At 28.0% G+C, this 23,383-nt stretch overlaps 2 protein-coding genes across 7 annotated transcripts in view; one reads left to right on the top strand and one right to left on the bottom strand.

The window, feature by feature from the left end:
• The window catches only part of LOC126736922 (semaphorin-2A), a 713,174-nt gene that overhangs the window by 177,803 nt on the left and 511,988 nt on the right, over positions 1-23,383 (top strand). The window lies entirely within an intron of this gene.
• On the bottom strand, positions 4,288-22,501 carry LOC126736923 (lactosylceramide 4-alpha-galactosyltransferase-like). 5 transcript variants are annotated; one of them, XM_050441564.1, is made up of 5 exons: positions 22,376-22,501; positions 11,093-11,509; positions 10,869-11,043; positions 8,467-8,709; positions 4,288-4,640 (listed from the first exon to the last, which is right to left on the bottom strand). In XM_050441564.1, exons 2-5 carry the CDS (start codon positions 11,496-11,498, stop codon positions 4,331-4,333), a joined length of 1,134 nt encoding a protein of 377 aa, XP_050297521.1. In that variant the 5' UTR covers positions 11,499-11,509; positions 22,376-22,501; the 3' UTR covers positions 4,288-4,330. The 5 variants fall into 5 exon arrangements, with proteins under 5 accessions (XP_050297521.1, XP_050297524.1, XP_050297519.1 ...); XM_050441567.1 differs by lacking the exon at positions 22,376-22,501 and adding an exon at positions 17,951-18,037; XM_050441562.1 differs by lacking the exon at positions 22,376-22,501 and adding an exon at positions 14,829-14,951.

Raw genomic sequence — 23,383 nt, 5'->3', positions numbered from 1 at the left:
TCGTGCCCTAATAAAGGGCCTGGTAAAGTTAGCACTTTATACTTATTCAATACTACATATGATATTACCTCGCATATACATAATTATATACTCAGTTGCCAATTTTAAATCAAATCAGTGATGGTGGCTAGATAAACAATTTCGCTAAATTTGCTCATTGGCTATCATCTAGCTAGCTTGGTTTTTGAGTTATAGCCATTTTGTGATAAATAAAGAAAATCTTTCTCAAAAAATTTGTTTTTAAAAATTTGGTCATTATTATAAAGAGCTCCAAAATACGTATCCAATAAATTAATTTAAAGATTTTGTATACATATTTTCAAGTCTGTATCTTTCTTGGTTTTTGAGTTATATAGGCGTTTTATGAATTTGCAGAAAAAAAATCTTTCTTAAAATTATGATTTATTTTTAACAATATGGTTAGATAAAAATTCTAATATCATAGTGCATTGATTTTAGTCAGTTTTTCAAGAAAAGACTAATACAGTCTTCAGACAAGTTCACAAACTAATAATTTTTAAATGTTAATTACGACAATCCAAGATATGTATATATTATTAAAAGAAAGTCTTTTCCTTCTTACAGGCACTCCTGCAAGAAGAATTCAAATATCTTGACTTTGAGTTCATCGATTTTAATAATTTCTTTGAAAAAAATTAAAAAATTCTTCAAACTAGTTCATAAATAAATAGATTTTTAAAGTTGACTACGCAAATTCAAAATATTCATTTGTCAATAACGGACAAAGTCTTTTGGTTCTTATAGCGACTCTTGTGATAAAAATTCTAATATCTTGACTTTTAGTGCATCGATTTTAGTCAGTTCTTCAAAAAAGACTAATATAGTCTTCAGACTAGTCCATAAATCAATAATTTATAAATGTTGACTACGAGAATCTAAAATATTCATTCGTCAATAACAGACAAGGTCTTTTGCTTCTTACAGGCACTCCTGGGATAAGAATTCTAATATCTTGACTTTTAGTGCATCGATTTTAGTCAGTTCTTTAAAAAAGCCTAATACAATCTTCAGACTAGTCCATAAATCAAACATTTTAAAATGATTGATTTGAAAATCATAGATCTTCATACCAAGCTTTTTCATACATATCTAGTTCTCTAAGTAGAATCTAAATACCAAGCCTACACAATTTAGAACATGGTTGGACAATTTGGTATTATGCAAATTGATTGCTATTGAATTGTCTTAATTCTCAATAAGCCAAAAATGTTGTAATAAAACAATAATTATTTTCATTTAAATGCCATAGAGCACCGATTTGCTTTCAGTGTCCTTATTCTATAAAATAATGTAATCGACAAAAGATCTTAAAACTCAAATGGGATTAAATCTAATGAAAATCGCTTGTTATCATTAATAAAATTTGAAACTTAGCAACCGGTATTAACGTGATCCCAAATTTATATACGTCCCAAATGAACCATTAAAAAACCATTTATATTTTTTCAAATAACGCATTAAGACCTGATTTAAAGCGAATCGGGCAACAGTTAAATCTGACGGTCACGTGATCATACAACTCAATATGAAAAAAAATTATTAAAGAATAATTATTTCGTTTCCAGTAGAATCCAAATATACCGAAAAAAAAATATATATTTTATTGTTCTAAACTCAATGAAAATACCGTAAAGTAATTCAGAAGCCTGGTATGAAATTGATGAAACGAGAATCTAAGATATTCATTTGTAAATAACAGACAAGGTCTTTTGCTTCTTACAGGCACTCCTGGGATAAGAATTTTAATATCTTAACTTTAAGTGCATTGAGTTTAGTTATTTCTTCAAAAAGAACTAAAGGAGCTTTCAGACTAAGCCATAAATTTATAATTTTTAAATATTGACTACGAGAATCTAAAATATTCATTCGTCAATAACAGATAAGGTCATTTGCTTCTTACAGGCACTCCTGGGATAAGAACTTTAATATCTCGACTCTTAGTGCATCGATTTTAGTAATTTTTAAAAAAAAGACTAATACAATCTTTAGACTAAACCAGAAATCAATAATTTCAAATGTTGACTACGAGAATCAAAAATTATCATTCGTCAATCACAGATAAGGTCATTTGCTTCTTACAGGCACTCCTGGGATAAGAATTCTTATATCTTGACTTTTAGTGCATCGATTTTAGTAATTTCTTAAAAAAAGACTAATACAATTATTAGACTAGTCTATAAATAAATCATTTTAAATGTTGACTACGAGAATCAAAAATATTCATTCGTCAATAACAGATAAAGTCATTTGCTTCTTACAGGCACTCCTGGGATAAGAATTCTAATATCTTGACTTTTAGTGCATCGATTTTAGTCAGTTCTTCAAAAAAGACTAATACAATCTTTAGACTAGTCCATAAATCAATAATTTCAAATGTTGACTACGAGAATCAAAAATATTCATTCGTCAATAACAGACAAGGCCATTTGCTTCTTACAGGCACTCCTGGGATAAGAATTCTAATATCTTGACTTTTAGTGCATCGATTTTAGTCAGTTCTTCAAAAAAGACTAATATAGTCTTCAGACTAGTCCATAAATTAATAATTTTTAAATGTTGACTACGAGAATTTAAAATATTCGTTCGTCAATAATAGACAAAGTCTTTTGCTTCTTACAGGCACTCCTGGGATAAGAATTCTAATATCTTGACTTTTAGTGCATCGATTTTAGTCAGTTCTTCAAAAAAGACTAATATAGTCTTCAGACTAGTTCATAAATTAATAATTTTTAAATGTTGACTACGAGAATTTAAAATATTCGTTCGTCAATAATAAACAAGGTCTTTTGCTTCTTACAGGCACTCCTGGGATAAGAATTCTAATATCTTGACCTTTAGTGCATCGATTTTAGTCAATTCTTTAAAAAAGGCAAACACAGTCTTTAGTAGACTAGTCCAAAAATTAATAATTTTCAAATGTTCACTGCAAGAATCTAAAATATTTATTCGTCAATAACAGACAAGGTCTTTTGCTTCTTACAGGCACTCCTGGGATAAGAATTCTAATATCTTGACTTCTAGTGCATCGATTTTAGTCAATTCTTCCAAATGAACTAAAAGAGCTTTCCGACTAGTCCATAAACTAATAATTTTGAAATATTATCTACGAAAATCCAAGATATTCATGTGTCAATAACAGACAAGGTTTTTTGCTTCTTACAGGCACTCCTGCAATAAGAATTCCAATGCCTTGTCTTATATTTCTAAATTTATGGCCAAAATTAAGAAAAAATATTTCCCGTATCTTGGTTGTCTTTGAATTTCATACTAATAAAATTTAACTTAACCTCATTCTTGTTTTAAAAGAAATCTGTTGTTAAATTATTTACCATTATTTATGGGATACCCTGTATACACCTATTGATGAGAAGTACTTCATTTTGAGAGTGACCATATTGATGGACCTGTACTTATAAATGAGCAATTTTTAAATCACTTATCTGCATCATAATCATCAATTGCTGGACTCTGATGAATCTATAATTTCCGTAGAAAACTATATTGTGGGAAATGATAAACAGTTAAAGGTGATAATTCAAAAATTCAGTTTAGTTGAGAGGGTTTACAATTATCGCAATATTTTATTATAATTATAAAAAATGTAATTATATTTTATAAGCACAATTTTTATTACTCTAATTCCATGGAACTTTTTTTGCTAATGACTGACCATTAAAAAAATTTATAAAGACTTAATTTCAACTCTTACAGGAACATTTAAAAATATAAATGGCAAATTTTCGTATTTATTGAAAAAAAATAGTAAAAATACTATCTACTTATTTTAATAACATTAAACTTCCCTAGGACGTCCTGAGTACTGAGTTATGAGAGGTTAACCAGATATACAAAGGGACCGCCCTGGCATGTACTCAGGACATATTTACTTAAAGAAATTTAAATGATACACCCTGTATAACAGGAAAGAACGTGCCACAGATAAATTACTGAACGACAATATATACACAGAACACGTACGCTACGTTGTATATTTCCTCAAGGGGTTGATTTCGCGATGAACCTTTTAATAGCGCCAGCGCAAAACGTTAAAGTTGTAAAACGTTCCGAGACATTCCGAACGTTACTGAAATACAAGCGGGCGAATTTCGTCTGCCGAATGTAATTTCTGATGTTAGTTGATTCTGATTAACTACGTACAACAAGGGGGGCGAAATATACACAACGAGGGTTAAACTCTTTGGGTGTCATTTTGGGGTTCGCTGTTCAGAGACGTGATGAAACCAGGTTGAAATAATTACGATTGAATACAAACTTAAAATATAAATAAATAACAAAATCACAGTCTAAATCAAAAGTACTCGTCCAGTTGTTTCACCACCTCCGGACAGTACCGTTTAGCCACATGCAAGTACGGTACCTCGGTCTGGTTCTTCGGTATCAACTTGTCCACGCTCAGTTTGTTCCACACGTGGATCAAATAACTTTTGGCATCGATCTCGTTTTCGATTGTGGTGAGTAAATTCGGATCGAAGTATTTGTACCATTCGCTCCAGTGGATCGGATAGAAGGAGGGCGTTGACATGATGTAAAAGTCTTCACAGTGGCCGCTGGATATTACGTCTTTTGCCTGTTTGTCTGGACAGCGAGCCATGATATTTCTAAACAAATAAAAAAATTAATTAGTAATCGGTTGTCGAGGTCAGAAATTTTAGGAGATTATACAGTGCATCCCAAAAGTTATGTCTAAATTTATTTAAAATTCAAGGGTGTGTTCGCAAAAAAAAAAACGCTCGGACCCGTCGATTTTTATTTCAAGTTGCGCATTTTTGTACGTGAAGTTTGTATATACAGGGCTGCTCAAAAATTAATTACGACCATCAACTTAATTTTTTCAAATGAAAGGTATGTTTCATGCATCATGTCCTATACCTAAAGTCAACAGTTATCGAAAAAAAAGACGATTCATGTAACAAATTAAAAAAAAACAAAAATTAAGTTCAATATTCAAAATGGTTGCCATTCACGGCTTGACAATATCCAAGGCGATCAATAAAGTCTCGTTGCACATTTTCAATCATTTCCGGAGTTATGGCGCGCACTTCTCTGCGAATTCTCTCTTTCAAGTCGTCTCGATTATTTGGCCCATTAACAAATACCTTCGACTTAAGGTATCCCTACAAAAAAAAGTCCATTGGTGTTAGGTCAGGCGACCTAGCAGGCCATTCAATGGGTCCTCTCCTTCCTGTCCACCGATTGGGAAAAGTTTCATCCAAAAATGTACGCACAGTGGCAGCATAGTGCAAAGGAGCGCCATCTTGCTGGAAAATTAGTTCTTCGTCAGGATAGTCTGGGTCCAATGGATTTGGAAATAAAGCTAGTAATGCTGGAACTAACTCAAGTTGGAGAAAATCAATAAATCAGAAATAAAAATCGACGGGTCCGAGCGTTTTTTTTTTCGAACACACCCCTGAATTTTAAATGAATTTAGACATAACTTTTGGGATGCACTGTATACAATCATTCAGCAAGAGTCTTTGTGAAATGCGAGGTCAGTTGGAACGAATTACATTTAAAAACTCCTTTAGGTGGCGATAGTCCCACTGCAACCTTTGATTTGTAAAAGGCCTTAAAATTGCGAAGTATCGGACCAAGAAGTCAATGCACTTCAGCGCTATTTCGTTACATCTATAGAACGCGATATATCCTTACTTTACTCCACATAAGTGCTATTTAAAACCTAAATTTAGAAATAAACAAATAAAAATCATTTTTAAATGTTGACTAAGACATATAAGTCTTTTGCTTCTTACAGGCACTCTTGAAATCAAAATTTTAACATTTCAACTTCCAGTGCATCGATTTTACTCATTTCTACAAAAAAGACTAAAATGGTCTTCAGACTAGTTCAAAAATCAATAATTTTTAATTGTTGACTACGAGAATTCAAGATATTCATTTGTCAATAACAGACAAATTGTTTTGCTTCTTACAGGCACTCCTGGACTAGGAATTCTAATATCTTGACTTTTAGTGCATTAATTTTAGTCATTTCTTTAAAAAAGACTAAAATAGTATTTAAACTAGTCTATAAATTAATAATTTTTAAATATTAGTTATGAGAATCTAAAATATTAATTTATCAATAACTGACAAAATATTTTGTTCCTTACAGGCACTCCTGGAATAGGAATTTCAATATCTTGACTTTTAGTGCATCGATTTTAGTCATTTCTTTAAATAAGACTAAAACTGTCTTCAAACTAGTCCATAAATTAATAATTTTTAAATGTTGACTACGAGAATCCAAGATATTCATTTGTCAATAACAGACAAAGTGTTTTGCTTCTTAAAGGCACTCCTGAGATAAGAATTCTAATATCTTGAATTTTAGTGCATTGGTTTTAGTCAATTCTTCAAAAAAAACTAAAAAACTCTTTAGACTAGTCCATAAGTAAATAATTTGCATATATTGACTACGAGTATTCAAGATATTCATTTATTAATAACAGGCAAAGTCTTTTGCTTCTCACAGGCACTCCTGCAATGAGAATTTTAATGTCTTGACTTATATTTCCAATTTTTTTTTTGAATGAGTTTAGGCTATTAATGGCATTTTTAACAGATATTCTTATGAATATAATGCTTTTTATTTCATGAAAATATTCCTCATAGTTTTTGAGATATTGGACTCTGAAGTGAGTGGTCACCTTGAAAGTCAAACTTCGTCCTAGGACTCTGCTATTGAAAACCCTTAATAGTTTTAAAAGTTTCATTTTGATTGGTTAAAACATAAAAGAATATTTTTTGAAAATATTCCTATAAATATCATGCTTTTTATTTTATGAGAATATTCCTTATAGTTTTTGAGATATTGGACTTTCAAGTGAGTGATCACCTTGGAAGTCAAACTTCATCCTTCGACCCTACTACTGAAAACCCTTAATATTTCCAAAAATTTCATTTGGATTGGATTAAACCTAAAACAATATTTTTTGAGAACATTCTTGTAAATATCATGCTTTTTGTTTTATGAGAATATTTTTAGTAGTTTTTGAGATATTTGACTCTGAAGTGAGTGGTCACCCTAAAGATCAAACTTCTTCCTTAGACCTTACTACTGAAAACTCATGATATTTAAAAAAAAATTATTTGGACTAGTTTGAACCTAAGACAATATTTTTTGAGAACATTCTGGTAAATATTATGCTTTTTGTTTCATGAGAATATTCCTAATTGTTTCTGAGATATTGGACTTTAAAGTGAGTGATCATCTTGGTAGTCAAGCTTCGTCCTTCGACCCTACTACTGAAAACCCTTAATAGTTTTAAAAGTTTCATTTTGATTGGTTGGAAAATAAACTAATATTTCTTGAGAATATTCTTCTGAATATTATGCTTTTTGTTTCATGAGAATATTCCTAATAATTTCTGAGATATTGGACTTTCAAGTGAGTGATCACCTTGGAAGTCAAACTTCATCCTTCGACCCTACTACTAAAAACCCTTTATATTTCCAAAAATTTCATTTGGATTGGATTAAACTTAAGACAATATTTTTTGAGAACATTCTTGTAAATATCATGCTTTTTGTTTTATGAGAATATTCTTAGTGGTTTTTGAGACATTGCACTCTGAAGTGAGTGGTCACCTTAAAGATCAAACTTCATCTTTAGACCTTACTACTGAAAACTCATGATATTTAAAAAAAATCATTTGGACTAGTTTAAACCTAAAACAATATTTTTTGAGAACATTCTGTTGAATATTATGCTTTTTGTTTCATGAGAATATTCTTAATTGTTTCTGAGATATTGGACTTTAAAGTGAGTGAACACCTTGAAAGTCAAACTTCGTCCTTCGACCCTACTACTGAAAACCCTTAATAGTTTTAAAAATTTCATTTCGATTGGCTTGAACCTTAAACAACAATTCTTAAGAACATTCCTATAAATATCATGCTTCTTATTTCATGACAATATTCCCAATACATATTGAGATTTTGGCCTTGACATTGAGTGGTCACCTTGAAAGTCACACATCGTCCATGGACATTTCCTAAATTTGTGACAGAACTGATTTCAACTCATAACAATTATTGACAATTTCAGGCATCACACGTAATACACGAAGAGCTGTCAAACTCACTGTCCTTAAATGCCAGCTGTCAAATAATGCGACATTTAATTACAGGCAACTGTACATCAACAGATTTCTACTGAGTCTAGTGATGAGTTGAGTGGCAAAACACAGCTGTCAGTCAATTGTCACTTGTCAGCTATCAAAAAAAGTATCGATACTGTTAGTTGAGTGGGTGTATGAATGCCTTTAAGTGGTTTTAGATTCTCTGATAAAATTTTAAAATCTTGAAAAATGGTTTCAACTGCCTGGAAAAATTTTCCAATTTATTTAAACTGTTTGAAAGAAGGAGATCTTGTAATAAAATTGACACTTATAAAGGTGAACGTACACCACCAGATGTTCTTACCGAGTTATCAATAATGGTCCATTGGCCGCCCATAGGACCCCATCAAAATGTTCATTAAGATCATTTAAGCATTTCGTAAGAAACTGATGACCAGTTCCTTCGGCATCATAACCCATCACTCCACTGGCCAACACGTCACTCGTTTCAGCTCCGGCGAAATTCGTTGGCAAAGTATCCAGATTCTTAATTACCACTATGTCCAGATCCAGGTATATTCCTCCGTATTTCCAAAGGACCAAAAGCCTAAAAGAAGGATTAATATAGCTCAACCACAAGGAATGCTGCACTATTTCATTTGGTGGAGAGACTTAACTGCCTAGAATCAATGAGTAATAATTTTTCTGGATTGAGTGCTTAGTACAATAAAGTAATGCTGAGTTAATCATTAACATATCTGGAATAAAAAAAGGATATTTCATGCCTCAATTGCTTGGAATAAAAGTGGAATAATGCTTTGAGTATTTGAAATTAATGAAGCATAATCCACGACTTCATTGCCTGGAATAAAAAAATAATTATGAATCTTAGCTTGAATAAAAGTGAAACCTTCAATGAGGAAATTGCTATAAATAAACGGGAAAAATAATGATTCTACTGCCTGAAATAATGAGGAAGTTATTTATGACTTAGTTGCCTAGAATAAAAGAAAAAATCTATAATTCCACTAATATCTGGAATCAGAAAGGAAGGAATAATTCATTTTTAACCGCTTGGAATAATGGAAAATATTTGATAAATTAATCGTGGGTTTTTCTTTAAATTGCCTGAAATAAAAGAGAAATATTCAGTGATTTAACGGCCTGGAATCAAGAAATAAAAATATGCCTAATTTATCTGGAATAAGTAAATAATCACGAATTTTAACCTTAACTGCCTGGAATAAAATGGACAATATTTATAATTCTATTATTATATTTTATCTTTTATTATATTCTATTCCAATAACTGCCTGCTATTATAAAAATAAATCTATGGTTCGACTGCCTGGAATAACAAATCAATTATGAATTTATAATTTAGGACTAATAAATTAAGTACTTTGAATTAATGAAGAATAATCCAGGGTTTAATTTCCTGGAATAACAAAATAAATTTGATTTACGATACGATTTAAAAAAGGAAAAATGTATGTTTATCTGCCTGAAATTAAGGAAAATAATCTATGAATCCTGATTGCCTGGAATAATAATTTTATGACTCAATCCATGTGGTTTGAATTATTAAAGAATAATCCAGAACTGAACTGCCTGGAATAAAACAAAAAATGCCCGGATCAACTGCCTGGAAGAAATAAATTATTATGATATTTGTCTTGAATAAAAGGGGAATATTCCAGAGTTCAACGGCTTCAGATAAATGGTTCTATTGCCTGGAATAAATAATTAATAATTGGAAGAGAAAAAAATTATCTTATTCCATAGACTGGAATAATAAAATATTTAATATTTAACTACCTGGAATATAAAAAAAAATCAATCCATAATTTAACTGCCTGAAATAACAAAATAATTATGAATCTTATCTTGAATAAAAGCGAAATCTTCAATGAGGTAATTGCTATAAATAAACGGGAAAACTAATGATTTTATTGCCTGCAATAATGAGAAAGTTATGACTTAGTTGCCTAGAATAAAAGAAAAAATCTATAATTCCACTAATATCTGGAATAAGAAAGGAATAATTCATTTTTAACTGCTTGGAATAATGCAAAAGAATTGATTAATTAATCGTGGGTTTTTCTTTAAATTGCCTGAAATAAAAGAGAAATATTCAGTGATTTAACTGCCTGGAATCAAGAAATAAAAATATGCCTAATTTATCTGGAATAAGTAAATAATCACGAATTTTAACCTCAACTGCCTGGAATAAAATGGACAATATTTATAATTCTATTATTATATTTTATCTTTTATTATATTCTATTCCAATAACTGCCTGCTATTATAAAAATAAATCTATGGTTCGACTGCCTGGAATAACAAATCAATTATGAATTTATAATTTAGGAATAATAAGTTAAGTACTTTGAATTAATGAAGAATAATCCAGGGTTTAATTTCCTGGAACAACAAAATAAATTTGAATTACGAACGTCACTTTCTGGAATAAAAAAGGAAAAATTATGTTTATATGCCTAAGATTTAGGAAAAAAATCTATGATTGCCTGGAATAATAAGTTTATGACTCCATGAAGTCCATTTGGCTTGAATTATTGAAGAATAATCCAGGATCAACCACAAGGGATGAATAAAGGGAAAGGGGGATTAGATTGAAAGGAAAGCTGCACTATTTGATTTGGTAGAGAGACTCTTTGAATCTTCTTCCTCTTCTTTTGGTTTTGATCTCCTTGTACCATATCCAAACAAAAAGTGCAATTTTCCTCACTCTAACCAACATCATACCTTAAAACGTCACTGATATGTGCCAAAGGATAATTGGACGCCTTCACCCGTCCACTTTTCCATAAAGGTTCCACAGGGCTCCCTTGCACAAATCTCTCGACATTATAGTACATCAGTTTGATGTTCGAATACTTTTGTAACGCTTTAATTATTCTGTCAGATTCAGTGTTCTCATCTGTAATGTTTAAAAGTGATTAAGTAGCTAAAATGATTTTTAAGGTTACCTTTAAATACCCCGGGAGAAGTGATCAATAAATAGACGTCGGTAGCAGGATTCATGTTGGCGGCACTTTCAACTGCGCATGCCTGTCTCGCCTTTAAGAATAACTTGCCCTTGTCATGTGACTTGCAGGAGGTCTCCATGAAGAATATGTTTCGTTTGTTTTTATTTGGCGGGAAATTTGAAATGTCCGGTAGGGTTTCGTTGGTTTTTATTGTTAAGCAGGCGATTTCGTTTGGTTTTTCTTCGGTTTTGGTCGATTTGGTTGATGTGGTTGTGTTTTGGTTATTGCTGTCCAGTTCGATTATGGTTATGTTCTGACTGGTTTGGTTTAGTGTTAGGCAGATGTAGAAGACGTACAAGATTAAAGTGGTGATGGGTAGAAGAAGTAGAAGAGTTTTCTTAGGCATATTTGAGGTATCTGGAATGTGAATGAGAGAATGTTAAGAGGGGGTTTTTGAACTTTGAGGTAATAAGTCACCTTGAAAGTCAAACTTTGGACCATGCAATTGAAAGAGTTTGATATTTATAAGATTTTTGGCTGTCAGTCATTTGTCAATGTCAGCTGTCAAAATTTTTACGACAGGGTATTCGTTTTCAACTGATTTTCTCCAGAAAATCTAATAATGATATCAGACTCTCGGTGCTGCCAACCGTTCTCTCAAAAATCAAATTTTAAAAAAAAAAATCAAAATGTTTACATTGACCTGGTACTCGTTTTTAACTGATTTTTTTCAGAGAATCTAATGGTAAAATCAAATTCTTGGTACTACCAATAGTTCTGTCAAAAATCAAAAAAACTTTCTTAAATACAAAAATTTTTATATCTAGATTTTTTCTAGAAAATTTAATAATGATATCAGATTCTCGGTACTACTAATGGTTCTCTCAAAAATCAAGAAAACTTATTTAAAAACTAAAGCTTTTATTTGGAGAAATATGATTTTTTTTCAATGAAAAATACAAAAAATAGCCATAACTCAAAAACCACTCAAATTACAGTTTTAAAAATTGGTACACACATTCCTCGATTAATTTCATTAGACACCTGTTTCAGCGTTTATTAAAAAAATTTAAACATTATGAAAAAAAAATTTTTTTAGAAAAATATGATTTTTTTTCAAAGAAAAATCCAAAAAATAGCTATAACTCAAAAACCACTTATAATACAGTTCTGAAAATTGGTACACACATTCCTCAATTAATTTCATTAGACACCTATTTCACCATTTTTTGAAAAAATTAAACAATTTTGAGAAAAATTTTTTTTTTGAGAAATATGATTTTTTTTCAATGAAAAATCCAAAAAACAGCCATAACTCAAAAACCACTCAAATTACAGTTCTGAAAATTGGTACACACATTACTCAATTAATTTCATTAGACACCTATTTCAGCGTTTATTAAAAAAATTTAAAAATTTTGAAAAAAATTTTTTTAGAGAAATATGATTTTTTTTTCAATGAAAAATCCAAAAAATAGCCATAACTCAAAAACCACTCAAACTACAGTTCTGAAAATTGGTACACACATTCCTCAATTAATTTCATTAGACACCTATTTCAGCGTTTTTCAAAAAAATTAAAAAATTTTGAGAAAAAAATTTTTTTAGAGAAATATGATTTTTTTTCAATGAAAAATCCAAAAAATAGCCATAACTCAAAAACCACTTAAAATACAGTTCTGAAAATTGGTACATACATTCCTCAATTAATTTCTTTAGACACCTATTTCAGCGTTTTTCAAAAAAATTAAAACATTTTAAGAAAAATTTTTTTTTAAAAAATATGTTTTTTTTTTCAATGAAAAATCCAAAAAATAGCCATAACTCAAAAACCACTTACAATACAGTTCTGAAAATTAGTACATACATTCCTCAATTAATTTCATTAGACACCTATTTCAGCGTTTGTCAGAAAAGTTAAAACATTTTAAGAAAAAAAAAAATTTAAGAAATATGATTTTTTTCTCAATGAAAAATCCAAAAAACAGCCATAACTCAAAAACCACTTAAAATACAGTTCTGAAAATTGGTACACACATTCCTTGATTAATTTCATTAGACACCTATTTTAGCGTTTTTCAGAAAAATTAGAACATTCTGAGAAAAAAAAATTTAGCGAAATATGATTTTTTCTCAATGAAAAATCCAAAAAACAGCCATAACTCAAAAACCACTTAAAATACAGTTCTGAAAATTGGTACACACATTCCTCAATTAATTTTATTAGATACCTATTTCAGCGTTTTTCAGAAAAATAAAAACATTTTGAGAAAAAAAAAATTTATAGCGAAATATGATTTTTTTTCAATGAAAAATCCAAAAAATAGCCATAACTCAAAAACCAGTTAAAATACAGTTCTGAAAATTGGACTCAGTTACCTAGAATAATTCTGCTAATATCTGGAATAAGAAGGGAATAACTTATTTTTAACAGCTTGGAATAATGGAAAAGAATTGATGACTTAATCGTGGGTTCTTCTTTAAATTGCCTCAAATATTCAGTCGTTTAACTGCCTGGAATTAAAAACCAACTTATGTTCATCTTCCTGGAATAAAATGGAAAATATTCACAAAGTGAAAAAATCTACGATTCGACTGCCTGGAATAACAAATTTATGAATATATTAAATTATGATTCAGGAATAATTCAAGTGCATTGAATTAACAAAAAATAATCCACGGTTTAATTTCCTGAAACAAAAAAATCATTTTGAATTTATGGACGTCACTTTCTGGAATAAAAAAGGAAAAATTCATCGTTTAACCACCTGGAATAGAACAAGAGAAAAATGTATGTTTATCCGCCTGATATTAACGAAAAAATCAATGAAAGGGGAATATTCCAAAGTTCAACGGCTTCAGTTTCAACGGTTCTATTGCCTGGAATAAAAAATTAATAATTCGCAGTTCAACTGCCTGGAAGAGAAGAAAATCATTCAATTCCATGGACTGGAATAACAAAATATTTAATATTCAACTACCTGGAATATAAACAGAAACAAGCCATAATTCAACTGCCTGAAATAAATTAGGAAAAAGTAATTAGGAATTTATGACCGAATTGCCTGAAATAGTTCTATAATTTCACTGATAGTCGGGACAGATGCAAAAAAAATTATTAATTGAATATTATTTTTTTTTAATACAATTTTCATAGAAAATCTCAATTTTCCTTCTTACAGAACTCAAAATAATTTTTTTCAAGCCTATACAAGTGAGATAAAATTAATTTAAAGTAAAAAAATTGTATAGATAAATAATTTTATTTATCTATACAATTATATAGAATATTATATAGAAGAAAAATATAATAAACAAAAATAATAATAAAAAAATTCAAAACAACACACCTTTATTTATATGAAAATTTGCCTTCTATTTAAATATTCAAACAATAATTAATAAAATATTCAATATTAAAAAACACTTTTTTTAACATTGTTTAATTAAGGGGATTCAACTTACGTTCAATAAGGAACAATTAATAGCACAAACTAAACAACTGCTCTGGATCCACGAAGTTTTTGTGATATTTAAATATAAAGACACATCCGAACTACTTAACCTACATAAGGCAATTATTTAAACAATTCGGTTTTGTTTTCAATGGTAAAAATGAATCAGGTTGAACAATGGCGTTTTAAATACCAAAACAAAGCGTTATCAAGAACATTTGTTACGTGGAACAAAATAATGGTAGTTAACGCGATTTGCTTGAAAGAAAAATCAAAATTACCTGAAATGCTTGACTTGAAATGAATTAAGTTACGATCCATTTTGTTGAAATTATTATAAAAGTGCGTCATATAGTAATGGTCCTTCCTAACTTTAATCTTTTTATGTTATTATTTTACACGCAGATTAAAAAAAAAAGACTATAAGCAATTAACGATAAATTCCGCAATAAAAGTATTCTACTGAAAAAAATTTTACTACTTTTGATAAGGATATAATAAGAGATAAATAAGCTCAGATGGGATGGATACGAGGAACTTATTAATTTAGTTGCAATTATTAATATGAATTTTAGGAAATTCGATTTTGTTTAATGCGTAGGTGCTTCAAGAGTGACGTTTTGATTCCAATGAATTGTAATTAAAAAATAAAACTAGTCAGAGGACCTGAAACTGAACAGTTTTAACACGTTCTTTGACACTTACTTAAATGTATTGAAAACAATAAATTAATTTTAATGTCAAAAATGACGGGAACGATTTGGTTTTCTGAAGATTGACTGCGGATGTTTCATTCAAGTTGATTTTTTGGGTTAATATTAACAATTATAAACAATTGAAAAAAAGTGAAATATTAACTGTTTTATCTTGGTTAAATAAGCAATTAAACAAGTTATCATTTGATTTTTATTCATTTATTAAAAACACCGACAAAAAGCTTTAATTTAAGGATTTCATTGTGGATTTTTCAAAATATGTTTTATAAAAATATGATAAATGTACCTAGTTTTCTTTATAATTTAAGAAAGAAAAATTTATTTACATTTTTATAAAAAACGACTCTAAAAGTATTAAAATTTCTTATCTAGAGTATCGTTCCAGGAAAATTAATAAAAATTGTTTTTTTTTATATGAGTAATTGTCTGTTATTAGATTTCTCAATTTTTTCTTATTGGTATCTAAGTATCCCCTGAAACATGATTAAACTATCAAAAAATTACACATTGTGGATTTTTTAAATAAAGCAAAAAATTAGCAAAATTAAAAAAAAATATTTTTTAACTATGAACTTTTATGACAACTTTAGCGAAAATGATTACAGATTTCATGCTTACATTTCCATGGAAATGTTTATTAGTTATGACTTTTATTTCTAATTTTAACTAAAAATACCTAAAAAAAAATAAAGACACCGACAAAAAAAACTTTAATTTAAGGATTTCATTGTGGATTTTTCAAAATATGTTTTATAAAAATACGATAAATGTAGTTTTCTTTATAATTTAAGAAAGAAAAATTTATTTACATTTTTATAAAAAACGACTCTAAAAGTATTAAAATTTCTGAGTATCTTTCCAGGAAAATTGATATAAATTGTTTTTTTTTATATAAGTAATTGTCTGTTATCAGATTTCTCAATTTTTTTCTTATTGGTGTATAAGAATCCCCTGAAACACAATAAAAATACCAAAAAACTACACATTTTTTGCATATAATTTTCATGAAGTGAGCTAAATAACGGGGATGAAGAAATTATTAATAAGGTAATTAGGCAAAATGAATTTAAATCTACAAGCAAAAACTTCAAAATGAGAATTGTTCGTAAAACTAAACCTATAAATAAAAAATGTAATATTGTATTCGAGATAGATATTGATAGCTATAATTTCATAATAGATAGGCAAAAAATTAATATAGGATGGAACCGTTGCTGGGTCTACAACGATTATGGTATTATACGTTGCTTTAAATGTAGTAAATATGGTCATGTTATGAAAGATTGCACTGGTAGCATGGTTTGCCCAAAATGTACTGGTAACCATGATATTAAAGATTGCTTGGAAGGTAAACCTAAGTGTATTAATTGTGTTAACGCAAATCAAAAATATGGTTTGAAAGTTGAGGTTGACCATGTGGTTTGGGATGTTAGGAGGTGTGCGACATATCAAAGGCTCGAAGATCTTCAAAGGGGCAAATATTTAAAGTAGCAATTAGAAAAAGATATTGATAAAAATTCAAATGTGGTTTATCTAAACTGTCAGAGGTATCTTAATAACAAGGATAATTTGGTTTTATTAATAAATTGTTGGAAACCAAGAATTTTGCTATTATCTGAAACTCATGTGTCTTCTGTAGAAGAAATGTGTGAATTGGAGGTAGATAGGTATTATTTAGAACATTGTACCACAAATAATAGACGAATGTCTGCCTCGAAATGTATGCCTTCCAAAAGTAGATAATGATAAACAAAAAATTACATACTACCATCGGTCAATGAAACACTATAATTCTGATACTTTACAAAATATCTTGTCTGACAGGTCATGGAACAATAATTTGACAGATGTAAATATATTGGCAAATTCTTTTTTTTTAGATTTAAAAAATAGTTTAAATATAATGTGTCCAAAGTTAGAGATATCTGTTAGTCAAAATATAAAAATAAAAAATGTGTGATTTCATTGTGGATTTTTCAAAATATGTTTTGTAAAAATATAATAAATGTACCTAGTTTTCTTTATAATTTAAGAAAGAAAAATTTATTTACATTTTTATAAAAAACGACTCTAAAAGTATTAAAATTTCTTATGTAGAGTATCGTTCCAGGAAAATTAATAAAAATTGTTTTTTTTTTATATAAGTAATTGTTATTAGATTTCTCAATTTTTTTTTATTGGTATCTAAGTATCCCCTGAAACATGATTAAACTATCAAAAAATTACGCATTTCTTGCATATAATTATCATGAAAAGTGAATAGAAATTTTTTTTGTAAATAATTGCGGATTTTTCAAATAAAGCAAGGAATTTGCAAAATTTAAAAAAAAAATTATTTAACTATAAACTTTTATGACAACTGTAGCAAAAATGATGACAGTTTTCATACTTACATTTCCATGGAAATGTTTATTAGTTATGACTTTTATTTCTTATTTTAACTAAAAATACCTAAAAAAAAATAAAAAAGTTTTCTACTGAAAAAAATTTTACTACTTTTGATGAGGATAAAGATAAATAAGCTGAGATGGGATGGATACGAGGAACTTATTAATTTGGTTGCAATTAATATGAATTTTAGTAAATTCAATTTTATTTAATGCGTAGGTGCTTTAGGAGTAACGTTTTGATTCCAATGGATTGTAATTAAAAAACAAAACTAGTCAGAGGACCTTAAAGTATCTTACCTTAAGAATAATTGTTTTTTTTTAATAACTAATAGAAGGAAACTGAACAGTTTAACACGTTCTTTGACACTTAAATGTATTGAAAACAATAAATTAATTTTTAGGTTAAATGTCAAAAATGATGGGAACAAGTTGGTTTTCTGAAGATTGATTGGGGATGTCTCATTCAAGTTGAATTTTTAGGTTAATATGAATCATTAAAAAAAAATCAGTGGAGGTGCATACGGATCTTCACAATTTTGGTTTTTATTGACCTGAAAATGCCCACAAACCAAAAAAAGCTTTAATTTGAGGATTTATTTCAGTGTGGATTATATAAAAAATATTTTATAAAAATACGATATATATTTCGAAATAGTTTTTTTTTATAATTCTTATTACATTTTTATGAAAAACACAAAAAAAAATATATTTTTTTAAATGTCTTTCTAAGAAAATTGATAAAAATATTTGTTTTTTTATATGATTAATTGTGAATTTTTCAGAAATACTAAGACGAGATGTTGATTGTTTGTTATCAGATTTCTAAATTTTGTTTTACTGATATTGTAGGTTTTTGAGTCTAAGAATCCCCTGAAACACAATAAAAATGCCAAAAAATTACCCATTTCTGGCATATGTTTCCATGAAAAGTGATTTAAAAAAATGTTGTGAATAATTGCAGATTTTTCTAATAAAGCCATTTGCAAAATTAAAAGAAAATATTTTTTAATTATAAACTTTTATGACAACTTTATCGCAAAAATGATTACAGTTTTCATGCTTACATGGATTGTAATTTGGACTTTTAATTTCCAAAAAATAACTAAATTAACTAAAAATGCCGAGAAAAAAATTGAAAATTTCATTAACTGAATAATTGTGTTTTTTTTAAAGGCTAGTATACATATAAGATAATATACATATAAATATTTTCCTGTGAAAAAGAATAATAAATGTGGATTTAAAAAAAAATATATATTTTTTTTACTGAATGAATTATTTAGGATTTTTTAGAGAATCAGTAAGGTACTTTTTGCATGAAATTTTCAATAAAAAAATTAAACTGCAAAGAGAGTCTTAAAACAATAAAAAATTAATTTATTGCTGAGAAATTGACGAAAATTTGGGTAAACTTTGTAGATTTCATGACTTGGAAATTTATATTTTCTTTACCATTTTTTACCAAAATGCAGGTTTTTCAACTGACTACTTAGAAAAAATAATTTTTCGTAAAATCCAATTTCCGAAAAAAAAGAAACCACGTTATTAATTTTATAAGCCTAAAAATCTTACAACATACAATGAATATGCCAAAAAAGATGGATTTCGATGAAAATAAATTAATTAAAAAATGTTTATTGACTGCATAATTGTTTTGTTTTTTAATTTTTAATTAAGATACTGATTGCATGGAATTTTCACAAATAAAAAAAATAATTTTTATTGTAAAAGGGCTCTAAAATGCCTAAAGAATCAGAGTTTTGCCTACTTGGAGCAAATTTGAAAGAAATGGCCGATTTTATGCATAGATTTCCCTAGAAATTTATGTCCCTATTAATTATGATTTTCATTTTTAATTTTAACTTAAGATACCTTAAACAATAACAAATATGCCTTAACAAATAAAATGGGCTTAATAATAATGGATTAAAATTCAATAATTGCGTGGAATTTTCACAAATAGAATGTTAAATAAAAAATTTAATTCAAATATCAAAAAAATATAAAAATGACTTTAAAGTAAGATACTTTTTTGCGTGAAACTAAAAAAAAAAAAGAGATTACCCTAAAGTGTCTTGAAACACGATAAAATCACTTAAATTTGCCACGACAACGATTTTATGTTTTTATTTCGCTAAAAATTAAATTCTTTTTTTTTTTACTGAGTAATTGCGGCAGAGTTTTAAAAAATATTATCAAATAAGGCACTGATTGTCTGGAAAAAAAGGAATTTTTAGCTACAAAAAAACGTTAAAATCAATATTTTATAGGTTCTTGACAAATCTGAAAATCCGGTAGAACAATGTAAAATTGTAAAAAAATTACAAAGTTCATACGTAAATTTACTTGAAAATGATTAATAATTATATGGTTTTTGTTTCTAATTTTTTAATAAAAAAACTGACTATTAAGGATAACGAATTATTAAGGATTTATCGAAAAATTTCAAAATTAAAAAAAAAATTATTTACCCTAAACTCATAACAAAATCAATTGTTCTTGAAGTACATTTAACACTTTCGCTATAGTCCTTAATCTAACACTAACAGATTAAAATTGAAAAAATTGCATATTTTAGAGGTTAGGTGTCAAAAAATGACCGATGAGTTAATACATAACTCACCGGTTTATGTAAGAATTTAATTTTATTGACAAAATACATTAAAATGGAATTAAAAAATTAAATGTTTTTAAGCTTTGATTTTTATTTCTTATTTTACCTAAAAATACCGAATATTTGTTTAATTGAATAACTGTGATTTTTTTTAAAAGGTTCTAAAAACACTATGAAATCGAAGTTCTTATGGCTACTTGAGGGCATTTTTAGTGAAAATTACGAATTTTAGGGCTACATTTTGCTAATAATTATGATTTATTTTTCTAATCTTAACTAACAATACCAACAAAGAAAATTGACTTAATAAATGTAGATTTTTAAGTACACATTTTAAATAAGTTACTGTTTGCATAGAATTTTCACAAATAAAAAAGAAAAGGCAAAAATTACGAATTTCATGCAAATATCCATAAAAAGGGCCTGAAGACACTATAAAATCACAAAATCACTAAAACTTTTTATAATAACTTAAAATTAATTTGGCAAAAATTGTGAAGTTCATTCCTACAATTTTTTAAAAACTCCCTTTAATTTTTTTTAATTTCTAATTTTAACTAAATATACCGAAAAAATTAAATTAAAAAAAATGCTTAATAAATGTTGATTTAAAAAAAATTAAGATAAGGTCCATTTTACATAAAACGTTAAAAAAATTATATATTTTTTATCATAAAAAGAGTAAAGAAATACAATAAAGTCAAATTTTTCTTAACAATTTAATGGAAACTTGAATAAAAATTCTGGATTCCATGCCTACATTTCCTCGAAAATTAATTTTTTCTGCAATGCAATTTTTTCTAAAAAACGCACTTGATGGCCTAGAAAAAAAGCATTTTTGATTGTAAAACTACAAAGAAATACATTTTTCTTGAATTTAATTAAAAAAAAAAAACATTTAACAATTTTGTAAGGTACGATTTCATTAATTGCATAGTATTAATTGCATCGACAATATGATGTAGATTGTGTAGATCCCTCCTTACCAAGGAGTCAAAATTAATAGCAAATAATGAGAAATTTAAAAAGGCAGTTAATTCCTAGTTATGAGATTAGTGTGTTTACTTTTGGTATAGTAGATAAAATCCATTTAGAAAAATAGTTTAAAAATTAATAGAAATATTTTTTTGTTTTTAAACATTATATTAGAACTTATAAAGACATCGTTGATACATTCGTATTTTTTTTTTATTCATGTTGTTTGTGTCTGTATATCAGAAATTGTTGGCAATAAAGAATATAAAAATTAAAAAATACACTTTCAAATAAATTACCGAGAGCATGGAATTTTTTAATAAAAAAATATAAAGATAAAATCACCTTTTTTCATGACAGCTTGAAGTAAATTAGGCAAAAATTGTGGATTTCATGTTCTTATTTCCCTGCAAATTCATAAAATTGTTCATTTTTTACCGAATAACTGAACAAATGCAGTTTTTTTAAAAATGTTTTTAAATAAGAAAAAACAAATTGAAATCTAGAAGCACGATAAAATTAATTTTAAATTACATTATATTTAAGAAAAAAATAAATAAGGGCTTTTAACAAACCTAAAAATCCACTAGAACACGTTAAAAATGGCAAATTTTATACCTAGAGAGTTCCCTTAGAAATGCATATTAATTATGACTTTTATTTATGGATTTTTCAAATATAATACCTTTTTCTGGAATTTTTGATTAAAAAAATTAATTTACCCTAAACACACAACAAAATCAATTATTTTTTTTGACAACTTGAGGTGCATTTAACACTTTTTCTATAATCCTTCATAAAACACTTAGAGATTAAAATTAAAAAAAAAATTGCATATTTTGGAGGTTAGGTGTCAAAAAATGACCGATGAGTCGGATGAGTTATGTAGTATTGTAATCAGAATCACATTTTATGAAAAAAATTAACTTAATAGGTTTTTTAATAAATAAAAGAATTTTTCCAAGAAAATTATACAATTTCTTTATTATGTTCTAGTTGTAATTAACTCAAATAAAACTTTTTTTATGCAAAATGGTTACTCAACAGGTCACTTTTTGGTCAACTTTTAAGCACCTTATAAAAATCCCCTTTTTTCCCTATCATCAATAATTAATAAATGATGCATGACTTACCGACTCAATCAGACTTTAACTAGATCACTTTAACCGCATGTTATTATAAGCAACATAAATCTTTTTTTTTTTTTTGCACCTACTGATTTATCTCGAACGTCGGCTGGATAAGATAATAAAAAAAATTTATCTGGTGTTAAATCGATAATATTATGGCAACAGGTTGCATTTGTATCGATACCGAAAAAAAAAAGCTTGAAATTTATTATCTTTGAGAAAATAGGCTGAGGAGTCTATGATTGTAATAAATAGATTTTACGTTTCGTACGTTATTTTTTTTAATATTTAGTAGTAATACATCTTTCAGAGCCCTATTTGCCATGTCTCAATTTATACTGAACTTCTCAATTAATTAATTCCTGTGAAAAATTCGGACGAATGATTAAACTCGACTTTGAGATCTGCCTGTACTGTAATTCACAAAGAGTGATATCAGAAAATAAATATCCACGTTACTAATTGATATTGATAAATGAAATATTTATATTAAAGGTCTCGTCAAAGTCGGTGTGCCTGTACAGCAAAGCCAATTAACAAAACACCAACGAAGCCGTAATGTGTGGCAAATGTGATTTTCTGAAATTTGCATATTCGTATGATTGCCATCTTCTGTATTATTCAGGCGGGGGTTGTTCTGCGCTTTTGTACGGGCACGGGGGTTAGAAATAACAATTTCGCACGGGAAAGGCGTCTCTCCCCCCCACGTTATTGGATTATCGGTAATTTCGTTATTGTTTCCTCGTTTCCCGACACCTCTCGGTCTTATTATTTTGCTTATTTTTTTTCATTAATATGTTGATTCAATTTCATCAGGGACATCTTATTTTAGAAGTATATTCTCGAGTACTTTAATAATTTTCTCTTTATATTACCCTGATGAACACTAATGAAATAATCACTTTTGTGACTGTAAAGGATTCAACGATTCTTCTATTAAGCGGCTCTCACTATGATTTTTTAGATGGTTTTCTCCTTTAATTTTTAGAAAATGATTCATGGGTAAATGTG

Source organism: Anthonomus grandis, chromosome 5 (assembly GCF_022605725.1).
Source record: "Anthonomus grandis grandis chromosome 5, icAntGran1.3, whole genome shotgun sequence".
NCBI classification, from domain to species: Eukaryota; Metazoa; Arthropoda; class Insecta; order Coleoptera; family Curculionidae; genus Anthonomus; species Anthonomus grandis.
The sequence above is the reverse complement of the archived record's forward strand: the minus strand, read 5'-3'. Positions and strand labels throughout refer to the sequence as shown.

Excerpts from the sequence above, each read along its gene's own strand:
- LOC126736923 (XM_050441562.1), bottom strand. The coding sequence starts at position 14,898 with ATGACGCACTTTTATAATAATTTCAACAAAATGGATCGTAACTTAATT. Across the intron at positions 11,044-11,092 it reads TTCTCCCGGGGTATTTAAAG|ATGAGAACACTGAATCTGAC; the intron begins GTAACCTTAAAA and ends TAAACATTACAG. Across the intron at positions 4,641-8,466 it reads GGACCATTATTGATAACTCG|AAATATCATGGCTCGCTGTC; the intron begins GTAAGAACATCT and ends TTATTTGTTTAG.